Source organism: Carassius gibelio, chromosome A18, assembly GCF_023724105.1.
Source record: "Carassius gibelio isolate Cgi1373 ecotype wild population from Czech Republic chromosome A18, carGib1.2-hapl.c, whole genome shotgun sequence".
Classification (NCBI taxonomy): Eukaryota; Metazoa; Chordata; class Actinopteri; order Cypriniformes; family Cyprinidae; genus Carassius; species Carassius gibelio.
In genome coordinates, this window is record NC_068388.1 from 15,663,994 (window position 1) to 15,677,124 (window position 13,131).

General features: G+C 37.2%; 1 protein-coding gene across 5 annotated transcripts in view; it reads left to right on the forward strand.

The window, feature by feature from the left end:
- The window catches only part of LOC127934619 (1-phosphatidylinositol 4,5-bisphosphate phosphodiesterase eta-1-like), a 68,509-nt gene that overhangs the window by 21,719 nt on the left and 33,659 nt on the right, over positions 1–13,131 (forward strand). For 4 of the 5 annotated variants that reach the window (XM_052532115.1, XM_052532117.1, XM_052532118.1 and 1 more), the window contains one exon: positions 12,803–12,949. In XM_052532115.1, coding sequence (XP_052388075.1) covers positions 12,803–12,949 — 147 coding nt within the window. Of the gene's footprint in view, positions 1–1,232; positions 1,812–12,802; positions 12,950–13,131 lie in introns of those variants that run through there. The other variant, XM_052532119.1, reaches the window with a different exon arrangement.

The following is a 13,131-nucleotide window of genomic DNA, read 5'->3' on the forward strand; positions in this document are numbered from 1 at the left end:
GTTGGTCTGTTTCTCACACAAAGCTAACATATGCCTTCAGAAGATGGAATGTAGAACATATGGGCTCGTTTTAGTTTATTTATTTAGTATATAGATTTCCACTTCTCTCTATTAATTATGCTTAATCATCTAGAATTTTGGCATGCTGGTTATTTATCTTGAGAAAAAGCAAAAAAACTAAAAAAAAGTTTCAATTGACCATTATCAATTGGTATACATTGGTAACAAGCCTACACACAGCTGTCATGCTTAGGGTTGCCAGATGTCGGGAGTTAATAAGAGCTTTTTCCCTTAAATGGATACATTTTCTGGCAAGTGTTTTACTCAATTTTGCCAACTATTCAACCATGTGCGCTGAAAACTAAAGTTTTTGAAAATCTCCATTGTGATAGTGGAAAACAGCCAGTCTGAGTATCTTCATGAGACTGATTAAATTAAATCTGCAAGCAAACCTTCAAGGTGACAACTGGTAGCCAGTGTAACCTGATGAGGAGAGGAGTAACGTGAGCTTTTTTTAAAATCAGAATTGAAATTTTGGAGCAAAATAATGTTGATTTTCAGTTTCACCATTATCATATTGCTATATTGTTATTCTAATCGAATATCACATTTTTTTCAATTCATATGCAAAGAAACCCAGCAGTTTGTTTATTCACAGCAGAAATATGCAGTCGTCATACTATGGACAGCCGAGCACCCAGATTCTCCTGCAAAAATATTGCCCATTTAATCTTTCCCCTTTTCGTACCTCAAAAAGAGTCTTTGGAGTCAAGAGAGTTTAAATGCCACATTAAGGACCTTCTGCCAGCTGCGTCTGAGATGGACGTCTTCCTGCATCTGACCAGCGGTCAGGACACATAGGTCAAAAACCAGTGCCACGGACTAATACAATTTCATATGTGGATGAATTCATTTTCACTCTAGCATGTGGCGCTCAGAAGAGCGAGAGAAATGAGGACACCGAGAACTCGAAGATGTGAAGATGTCAGAGAAATGCATTCATTTTGCAAATTGTGAGACTAAATGATTTATAGTGGCGGTTCAACTGATATCATGATGAGTGGAGGAGTTTTCAATAAATTAGTGACTTCCCCTCCAGTTCCACTCTTCTGCTCCATAGGTACAAAATTCAGTTTAAATGTAAGTTAAATCCCCACTCTTAGGCTTTTCAAAGACCTCACTTTAGATCTGTCTTTTTAAAGTTCTGTCTTTATTGACCCACATTGGCTTCTTTATACGTTAAAGTGGTTTTTATGGGCCCTTTGCGCCACGCGTCCTTTTGAATTTTGTGGGATGACACTCCATTGTACTCGTGTTATGTCATACCATTAATATTATCTGTTTTCTCTTCCATCTCCATTACTTATGCTGCTCACTTTGACCCTCAAGGGCAAAAACACATCTGTTCAAAGCCCCACCATCATGCACATCTTCCCCACAACAATACATTAGCTATTTTGTGTAAATCCCTGCTCGGTACTGCTTTCTACTGTCACAAAGGTTCAAAGGCTCCGTGTGAATAGCTTGCAGCATAGAAGATGGATGACCAAAGAGAGGGTGGAGAGGGCGTTAGATGTGGACATTCAGAGAGAGATTGTGGCTCTCAGTCTCAAGGGAAGGAAGCAAGAGAGAGTCTTCAGGGATGACTCTCAGTTTCGAGCGGTCACCTTTGTGTATTAATGGCATGGGACCCTTCTTCCTGGCATCAGAGCGCTCGGCCATGGCCAACGTAGCGTCTCTTTTGGCCCGTAGGTTCTACCATGTTGGAGGCAGCGTGGCGGTGCCACAAAAGTGTCGTTTGGCATATATAGGTGAGAAGCTTCTTGTAAGTGTAAATGTGTGTGGGTGAATGCACAATGTATTGGTTATACGCTGATATTATACATTTTTTTGTGCCAGTCGTTATTTGATATTTAAATTTTTTATGCTAATTTCCCCTGTCTTTACAATTAGGATACCTATGCCATCATCTAACACTTACATTTATTCATTTGGCAGATGCTTTTATCCAAAACTATGTGTATACACACACACACACACACACACTAATCTGCTTATTTTGATCATTGTCTGTATTTGTTTGTATGCACGTACAGCTCAGCCAAAGATACATGATGCAGAACTCAAAGTCATATTGCTCTTTATTGTTTTATGGCTTTCCAGCTGTTAGTTGGGCTGAAAGCACTAACCTCCTACTCCCTGCTCTGAGTTCTAACATTAGCTTTTATATGTTCATTAGACTGACATTTGTGAGCTTGTGTTTTTTTTTTACCACTACATTGCATCAGAAATGAAAGTCAATTGGAAAAGAGCAAAAATGATGCTCTGTCTATTATCAGCTCTCAGAAATAGTGGAAGACATCTACTCAGGGATTCAGAGCTCGAGGGAGTGTGAGAATGATGGAATGTGCATTTTTATTTTTTTTATAGCTGACTGAATGTTTAGTGTGAAAGTATCTATTTTATGGAACAGATGGCTTGAAGTGCAGTGTTCTCCTACAAATGTAAATATTAACCAGTGTTTCGACTATTTTAAACTCAAGAAAAGATCTGTGCAATGAAAAGGTGCGCAGTTTTTTTTTTTAGAAAAACCAAAGTATTTCCATGACTTCCTCTTTAAATGCTGCATTTGTTCCTGTATTTTGGATGAGTGCATATTTCTGTCCTGTTTGAGGATGAGGTAATTAAGTGAAAGCAAAATGAGTTGTATTTTGATGCATGGGATGAGAATAAATTGAAGTGCTGGTAAGAATGGATAGCAAATCTATTATCAGATATTTGACTCTGAGCAAAGAGAGCAGAGAGCTCGCACAGATTGTCGGGTATTTATAGCACAGACTGTGCACATGCTTTATTGGTGTGTGTGTGAGACATGTTCCACATCCAGATCCTCTTCCTCACAGTGCTCTGAGGCACTGTGAACGCTATGACAGTGCTGCTAAAGCATCTCGCCGACTTGGCTGTGGCTCAGATCTGCCATGTGGAGGGAGTCTGCTATCCTCTTCTGGTGGAAAGAGCATGGAGCAATATGTGGTTATTACTTTGGTTATAATCTAACCTGATCTCTAATGATGATCTGGATGATGATCGAGATAACAGCGCTTATGATTATGATAAAAAAGGAAAAGACAACGGAAAAGGCTTTAAATGTACAATATGTAACATCATTTAGAAAATCCTCATTTAGCAAATTCCAGCACCTTACCCAGCTGACAATGTGCTCCGCTTCATCACAGTTCAGCAGTTCAGCCAGTGTGATGTGGAGCGCAAAAGATAATTTGTTGATGCATGTGATTCATTAAATATGTTGACATTATAACGGTTTAATTTTTGTTATCTATTTTTTTACACAGAAGGGACCTATAGTAAAAGTCAGTCATTTACACACTTTGTATGGTGAAATATAACTATCATTGTATGGTGAAATATAACTATCATTGTAGCTCAACAAGTATAAAGTAGTGTATTTTTGAAGAAGCATTAATGAGAAGACCATCATACTTCCGCAGTAAAAACATCTTTGTATTCATATTTTAGGAAAGTGTGGGGATATTGATTGATTACTATTGAAGAGGCATTTAATTCAGTGCTTTACTTATGTTTTTAAAGTAAATGCATGCAAATTAAGTGAAAGACCCATAAACTAACAATTTTAGTTAACATAAAAATAATAATTGTCATGAGTCACCTATTCCCCATCAAGTGAAAGTGAAGTGAGGACAAGTTTACCCCATACTCGGAATTTGTGCTCTTCATTTAATCCATCCAAGTGCACACACACACACACTATGAACACAAACCTGGAGCAGTGGATAGAGATATGGCTGTTCGGTGCCTTGATCAAGGGTCTCACCTCAGTCGTAGTATAGAGGGTGGATGAGGTTTGTGGTTATTCACTGCCCCCACCGACAATCCCTGCCAGACTTCAGACTCAAACCAACAACCTTTGGGTTACAAGTCAGACTATCTAACCATTAGGCCACGATGCTATGATTTCAAGCGCTTTATCCTTGTTTTCCTTGCCTATTTGTCTGGTTCCTTACCTTGCCTTGTTTTTTCAACCTTGGCTTTATAATATGTTTTTGATTGTTCGCTGCCTGCCCTGACTTTTGCCTGTTTGTGGATTACTCTTTTGTCTGCATCTGATATTACTGTTAGCTAGTTATCGACCCTTGCTTGTCTGACTAGCTTTATTTCAATAAAGCTGTGGATGGATCCCCAACCCCATCATCACGGCTCCGTTACAGAATACTGAGCCCCGTGTAAGAGAAAGTGTGCAGCCTATAAAGCAGTGGTCTCAAACTCAATTCCTGGAGGGCCACAGCTCTGCAGAGTTTAGCTCCAACCAGCTCCAAATCACACCTGCTTGGAAGTTTCTAGTAATCCTGAAGACCTTGATTAGCTGGATTAAATACTTTTACTTAAATAATGATGATAACGAGACACACACACCTGAACATGATGAAATCAAACAAATAACCATGACAACTGAAAAGGAGCGGGAAACAGAGCAAAACTCAAACCGCGTACTGTAAATGCACATCCAGAGCCAGCGCTGCAGGACAGAACAGTTTGTTCAACCTGTGCGCAGGTGTCTGAATGCATAATGCATGTCTCATTTTCTGTTTTGTGTTCCTGTTCTGATGATTCTGAACACACAGTGCTTTGTGATTTAGGCATCACAGAGCCTGAGCCTCTACAACCCGATTATTCAGTGTTTGATATCTCCTTGTACTTCTCACCAGGCCTCTTTGATCTGAACTGCCGGCTTGGTGAACACATTTAGTTCTCCTATGCCTCCAATACCTATAAAGACACACTCTCTCTATCTTATTTACACTTTATTTCTCATCTCCCTCCTGTCATCTTTAACTTTCCTGGGTCACTACAGTCCTATAAATTTAATTTAGCTCAGCTTTTCTTTTTGAGCTTCTGTTTTCCTCTCTGACTGATTTGTGATGCTCTGCTAAGCTACAGTCCTGCCTAAATCCATCTGTCCCACAGAACAAATATAGGACTATGAGTATGTTCTCAGCCAAAAGCTTTGATTAAACAATCAAGGGGACCGCATCAAGAAATGGGGCATGAATAATTGAGCTAGAGATAAATTGGTTTTTACTTTTGTAATGGTAATTTGTCTTGATTGATACTTAAAAGTTTCTTAATAATTCTGAAATGACTGAAACTTTTTTCCCCACTTTTAAAGTCAACAAAAAAGAGGAGTTTGTAACCCATTGGTGGAGCTGCTTTAACTTAACAGGTTTAATAAGCAGCAAATTAGGAGTTTGTTCAGGGAAAACTCTTAGTTAATAGTGAATTATGTGTTCCCTAATCTAAAGTGTTAACATTAACTCTCTTCATTGTGATGTGATATGCATTATAAAAAATAATAAAAAAAGTTTTTTTAAATCAGTATTTGTATTCTATTTAGGATTAGGGTTACGGTTCATTTTGTATTTAATTTACTTCAAAAAAGTTCTGTCCCAGAGTACAGCTAAACTGTCTTTTTGACTCATTATTAACATGTCATGAAGTGGCAGGGGAGGTTGGCGTCCTGGAAGCGAGGGGCTCTTGTCAATCCTTGTCTCAAGTATTTGCACCTCTGTCTGCAGCCTAATGAACACGTTTCCTTCCCTCGAGATCTGTGCCGAGTCCCCGCTGTGCAGAGCGCAGTAATGGGCCGTGAAGGTTTACTCAACATGAGACTAATTTGTTTCAAATGAGCTGGAGAGACTCATGGTAATAACAATGATAGGAGTCCAAAGAGGAGGACAAGAGACTTAGACCGAGAGAAGCATAAACGAGAGGAATGAGTAAGGGAGAGAGACCCTTATTAACGGTTTATTAATCCTGACCACTCATTAAACTGGATTTCCTAATTTAGAGATCTAATTGATGACCCATAGATGTAGTGAGAAGAGCAGGAACATGAGCTTGTCTATGACCTTTGACTCTCTTGGGCATTCCTTCACACCCTTCAGTTTTGCTGTTTGTAAATCCCAATTAAGTTGCATGTCATGGCATACTAAGTCAAGTGGAGAGCATGTGTCCTCTTGTATACTGAAATGTTGAGTGTCCTTGTGGAAATTGATGTACCCTTGGTCGTGTTGTTTCTATGTTTTTAAAATTCCAGTCACAATTGTTTGGTCCAGGGAATCCCATGAGTCTGTTACAAGAGCACACCGTCCTACAGGTCCTTCAAAACAAGTCTGTACGGCAACATGTGAGATACATTTGTGTGAGTGTGAGTTGCAGAAAGCCACCAACCATTTATCCAAAATTATAGTTTTGCTTGCTTGGGGAACAGCAGCCTAGAAATGTTCTATAATCCATATGTCAACATTTTACAAAAACGCTCACCAGGACTTGGAGTCTAAACTAAAACGCAAAGAAAGATGAATACATTGTTTATATTTTCCAAAAACATTTGCCACAAAGTGCAAAAACCTTCAAGTTTTAAAGGCAATCTCAAGCTGGTGAGCTGCCTTTGCTGTTTTCTGCCTGCCTTCTAAAGGCTAAATTCACAAACAGACACTGTCCAATGGCAATAGACATGTTTGTTGGGTTATGTTGGACCAATGTTAACCCTGTCAGCTTTAGTCTGCACTTTTTCATTGAATGTTCATGCAGCTATCCTTTGCCAAATCTAGTGATTGACGGCATTGGCTGGCATCTGTTGGTGCAGTGTGAATCAGCCTGAAGACAGCATCCTAACTGTGAACTTGAATAGTGGCTGATTAGAAATCATTGAAACACAGACACAGTCAGATTTTTTCCATAATGATCTACCAAGAGCAGCTCAAATTAGACCTTAAGACATGCTTTTTTTGGAGAGTTAAATAATGGCGCAAATAACAGTAATTTGATTGCATTGTGTGGTTAATTTTAATAATATCCTCCCATACATTTTGTGTCTGAAAGGGAAACAAATGCATATTCAATAAAGTCAGGTGCAAAAATAACTGTGAATAACATCTTTTCAGCATTAATTCTTCACTGCGCGTCTTTAGTAAATCCTGACAGTTCTATTTTAACACCAAAGGATGGTTTGTGCTGGTGCAAGTTTTGTGCTGAAGTATGGCCCTATGTTGTAGTTTGTTGCTGCTCATATCTGTATTGCAAACTTATGTTGAAACCCAGCTGAAGACATACAGAGTGACCCTGAGGGAGAGCGAGAACCTGTGAGAGGGTTTGTTTAAGAACAAACGGTGTGTTGCAGGGGAATAGTAGAGCCACTGCTTTCATGAGAATCAAAATCGATAGTTTTTACTTTTCCGGTTCTAAAACTCTGGAACAGCAGATGACTAAGAGCTAGGAAAATAAGATCTAAATATCTGGACTAGATGCCTCAAAGGCAAAAATTTGGATTTAAAGTATCTAGATAAAAAAATTAAATAAATAGGCTAGGCCAGACACTTAATAAGACCAGATAGCATGTTATTCCTTAACAATATCTTAAAGCTGCAGTAGGTAACTTTTGTAAAAATATATTTTTTACATATTTGTTAAACCTGTCATTACGTCCTGATAGTAGAATATGAGACAGACAATCTGTGAAAAAATCAAGCTCCTCTGGCTCCTCCCAGTGGTCCTATTGCCATTTGCAGAAAGTCATCCGCTCCCGTTAAGAAACAACCAATCAGAGCTGCGGTCCGTAACTTTGTTTGTGTTCAAAATGTAGAAAAAATTATATAATAAGCGAGTACACCATGAATCCATTTTCCAAACCGTGTTTTTAGCTTGTCCTGAATCACAAAGGTGCACCTATAATAAGTGTTTATATTCTGACTAATTTAGATTGCTTCGGGGGTACTGCGGCGGAGTAACCCAGTACCTTTGTGATTCTTCATAGACATAAACAGAGAGAAGTAGTTCCGGCTACGATGTTCTTCCGCAAGATGCAAGCAGTTCTGTTTATTAAGCGCTAGAGCGTCAAAAGTTCCCTACTGCAGCTTTAATGTGTTCCCTTATGAAACAAAAATATCATGTAATATATTAGGCATATATTCTTATATATATTTAGATTTTTCCAATATATTGCAATATATTAAAAGCGGCAATCATTTGTAAGTTTTGCAATATATTATATAATATATGTATCATCAATTAATTATTAGATGTATTCAAATATATAAAATATTAGAAAATAAAAAGGAAAAATAATATATTAAAATATATCACAATATATTTTAAGAAATATATTGGTAAATATATTTTCCTTTCGTAAGGGTTTTGGAGAGTGAACTGAATATTTCATTATAAGAAGGGTTTGTTTGAAGATGGTGTGCACTTAAGAATCTTTCTCCTTTTTTTCTATCTCTGCCCCTTGTTTTTTTAAGATTAACATGGAAGATATCTTGCTTCATCACTTCTAGTTAGGACACCCCACAGCCATGTTGAGTGACAGTAGAATAAAACGTTTTTCTGCACTTTGCAAAAGTTTGGGGTCAGAAAAAATTCCTTTTTTTTTTCAAAAGTTAATACTTTTATTCAGCAAGTTCACTTGTTAATGTTACAAACGATTTATAATTAAAAGACATGCTGTTCTTTTGAACTTTCTATTCATCAAAGAATACTGAAAAAAAAAAAACGAATCACAGTTCCCATAAAAATACTAAATAGCATATTAGAATGATTTCTGAAAGGTCATGTTACACTGAAGCCCGGGAATCTATTAAATTCAAAACAGGTATTACAAGTTTGAATAATATTTCACAACATTGCTGTTTCACAGAATTTTTTAATCAATTAAATGCAGCCTTGGTGAGCATATGAGACTTCTTTCAAAAACAAAAAGCGTACGGGCTCCAAGTTTTTAGACTGAATTTAAGTTGCTTCACTGATGTTAAATAGTATTTTTGACTTAATTTAGATGAAGCACAATTTGTATTTTTGAGTGCAGATGGTCACAACAGCCCACCAAGTTTCAGTGTTAGTTTGGACCCTCAATATGGATTGAGTCGGTCTTTTAGTGTCTATATGTGGGATTTTCTTGCCAAACATCGTTTTAGGAAAAGCAATAAAGGTTAGCAGTGTAAGGTATCAGTATAGTCGTAATCCTCTTTAGTGTCCCTTCACATGGATAGTTCTGCAACATCAACATCTCACTCATGTCCATAGCACAGTCAGTGCAGGACATATTACATCCCAAAGCTTATTACTTATGGTTAGGGGTTTGTACAGATCTACGGGGCAAAGAAATAAAATGTGGTGTTTTGGACAATATAAAAAAATCTGGGTGCAAAGTGAACATCAGTGTTTGGAGATGGTGAGAAACGAAAAAAAAAAAAAAAATGAGGGCAAAGGGTGTTTTAGAGGGGGAATAGAAAGAATTGTCTTTCATGGTCATGTCAAATCTAATTGGATTGTGGATTGTGTCCCAATCTGTAAAGAGCTGATAGTGAAAGTGGGCCGGAGGTTTGGTCGGGACAGGAAGAGGATGCTGCCCCTCTTATGCTCTCATTTTGGATGAATAGATGAGTATAGGTAGAGAGGGATAATTTAGATAAATGTACAACATGATCTTTCAATGTCTGGCTTCTATAATCTGGGTCAGAATAATTGTTTTTACCCAGAGACCCATATCTAACATGGATTTTCCATAAGCATCTTAGCTCAGCGACCTGCTGCCTATCCTGTGTGAATTGGAGCATAAGGAGTTTTTTTTTCGTATGTATTCTCTCTACTATACTCTTATTTTCAGCCTTTTTATCTTTCAATTAATTTCAGGACTGTTAATTCCACTTCATCATCACAGGCCGTGAATTGGCACACTGCGTCTGAGCCTGCGTCCGTTATGTTCTACTAATCATAGCAGAGAAGTGTCTCAGCTGTTGATGAGTGTGTGTGCATCTACATCCTGTTGACATTGTTTCTGAGAATGAGATTAGTTTTTAAACCCTATTCAGTTGTCCTGTCCTTTATGTTAAACTCTGCTCCAGTTGATCTACACCCATCCCAGTACTGCTACAAGTGTGTACTGCTACAAATGATCTCTGATGTTTAGAAGACATTTACAGAGCATCAATAAGTTGTATATGTACAAACACACTCAAGATGCCTTTGTGTAAAACTTAAAATTTGTTTAATTGCTATGTTCATTCTGTTTATTTATTTGCACTATTTACACAAAGTTTTTGCAAGTTTGTAGGTGTCCAGCTACAGAAACCAATAATCAATGTAAAATATCACTATCACCATCAACATTTCTCAAAATTTCACAGTTTATTTGCTACACTTTAGATAATGGAAGGGTTAACAAATTCATCTTGATAATGCCAGATAACTTTGAGAGAAAGGTATGTAATGGATTACAATAAGCCAAAAACTGTTAGTATGACAATATTTACATAACTATAAATAATTTGTTAACCAACTACCAAGCAATTTTGTTCAGTCTGTGGTGTAAAAGGGTTGCATTAGCAATGAAAGAAAAAACACCCCATGACTGTCACCGTCCCACCTGTGGGACGCTTGGCAAGCCCTAAATAAAATCTCACAGGAACCTGAAGTTGATTTTTTTCAAATCAACTTCAAATTTGTAACATAACTTATGTAGACACAAGGCTTTAATTTTATAACAATTTTAGAGTAAAACCTGTTATGTAAAATATTTATAATAAATTAAATAAAATCAATATAGCACATTTTATTTACAGTACATTTAAACTTTTTTTGATACTTCAATTTTTAATTAGGTTTATACTCCAAAGTGTTCATAAATTACAGCAATTTAAGTTTGTATAGTGCACTTTAATGCCTATTTAAAAAATGGGGGGTGACAGTTAAGGGGGCAAAACATAGTCAGGTCAAAGTGACTGACAAATTTTTGGTCCCAATTTATTTATTTATTTATTTATTTTTATTTTACTGGTAGTCCACTGTATAAATCATTTTTGGATATAATATTTCACAGTTTACTTTATTTTTATGCCATTTACTTTATTTTTATTTATGCCATGCTACCACTAGTAAAAAAAATATAAAAAACTATATCTGGTGTCTGAACAATTTTTGGTTCGGTGTGGAATAATTCTTGTTAAAACTACAAAGTAATTCAGTCAAGAGCGGTGAGTGATTTTCTTTCATCCATTTTCTCGTATTAACACTAAGGACACTGACAGCAGAGCTAGTAAATTAGGCGTGGCCACTTTAAGAGACAATGCACCCAATATAATGATACACATCTGATTTCTTTCTCCACTGTTTACTTTCACTTAAGACATAACTGACGCGTTTTTTTTTTGTTTTTTTTTCTTTCTAAGGATGCTCTCCAAGACAGGGATTTTGACATAATTTTGTGCAAATTTTGGTGTTGAAGCACTTTGAGAACATTGTGCGTGGCTGCTGAAGTGGGCTCTTTAACATCTTTTTCTGTTTGTATGTTAAAGCTGCGATTGCGTGCACAGTGAGCGAGTACTCTTGTGTTTGAATGCTTTAAACTCTTTTGAATGTTTAAAATGGCAATGCTTAAAAACACTTGCAAATGATACGCTTTCATGACGATGTGTAGCAGTGGCATGTCAACTGTCCTGAGCATATTTTTAGGCTGGCCTCAGCCAGTCGGTAGGGATCGCCGGGTGGGCCCCTAATCATCACCACCTTACACCATAGTAGCAACAGCCCTATTAATTAATAAAGTTTCAGATTTATTTCAATTAACAAAAAAATTCTTAATATTTTTAATTTTAGCTTACAACAACAAAAACACTGAGCACATATAACGTCCACTTCATTCTTCATTAATTTCAGTTAATGTTCTTGTCTTTTCCTCAAAAGAAAGAAAATCATACAGGTTTGTGAAAATATAAAGGTTCTTTTTCGTGACAATATAAATATACTGCATGCTACATTTTTGTATGATTTATGTTGTTTTCCTTTTGGTGCGAACCAAACAATTAAGTTGTTCTTTGTTTGGAAAGAGTTCATTCATTTCATTTGTCTCTTGTATAGATCACTTGTCAATATCACATTCTCTTTTTCGCTTTATATCACCTGAGAGCTTCTTCCTCCCACCACCCCCTCAGGCCACCCCGCTTCGATCATGTCAGATGGATAACATGCATGTGCTTCACGTACAAAACAGCATTAACTGCTCGATTTCACGTTTTCGATTCTCCTTGGTAACTTCCACCTGAAATCACACTGACAGCATAAAGTAGTGCTTGAGAGTAGATGGAGTAGATGAGCTGAGTTTCACTGTGCAAAGCGATTTTGAAGGTAAATTAACCATACCACATACACACATGATGCACATGATCTCCTCTTGAGCTTATCTTTGAAGCTCTGGTCTGCAGCGAGCAAGTTTTATTTAGAGACCTTCAGATCTGTCAGCCGATTGGTCCCAGTGGCCCTTTAGGGCAGGGAGTTGCCATCTCACGTACTCAAGAAGATGAGCTGGGTTGCAGCCAGCCTCTGCTGTGTTGCATCATTTTAGCTTTTGTTGGACTTCTCGCAGGCTTCTCATAGTTTTCAGCAAGGTTCCTGAACCTTTTTAAAACTTTTTTTTGTTTTGTTTTTGTAATTGTGCAAGCTTTGACAGTTATCCAATTTTGTCATTTCCCACCACTCAGTGTGCTCCATAACTGCTCTACATGTGTCACAATTAAAATGACGACCATCGTCACACTATCTAAAAATATCCATAGGGCTGTTATCGGCCAATTTATAACCTCCATCCATCAACTGTTACTCATTTGTAGTGACAGAATCCATTTTTTTGCCATTTTACATTTTCACCTCACTGGTAAAGTGCATGTCAGCCCGCTCAATGTGTATGCGTGTGTTTATTTTGTACTCGCAGTTGAGCGATGCATGAGTGTGATGCAGTCGGGGACTCAGATGGTGAAGCTGAAGAACGGTTCTAAAGGTCTGGTCCGGCTCTTCTATTTGGATGAACACCGTTCCTGTATCCGCTGGAGACCGTCTCGCAAGAGTGAGAAAGCCAAGAGTAAGTCAAACACACACAGACGTATGTAAACATAACAATATACACAGCTGAAAGATTGTGTTTAATATGTGTAAATGATGATGCAGTAACTAAAACTGTTATTATTTAAAACAAATGTTCATTATTTAATTGTTAATTGAAATAAAGCTAAAATAAAACAAAATATAAATATTGGAAATGTT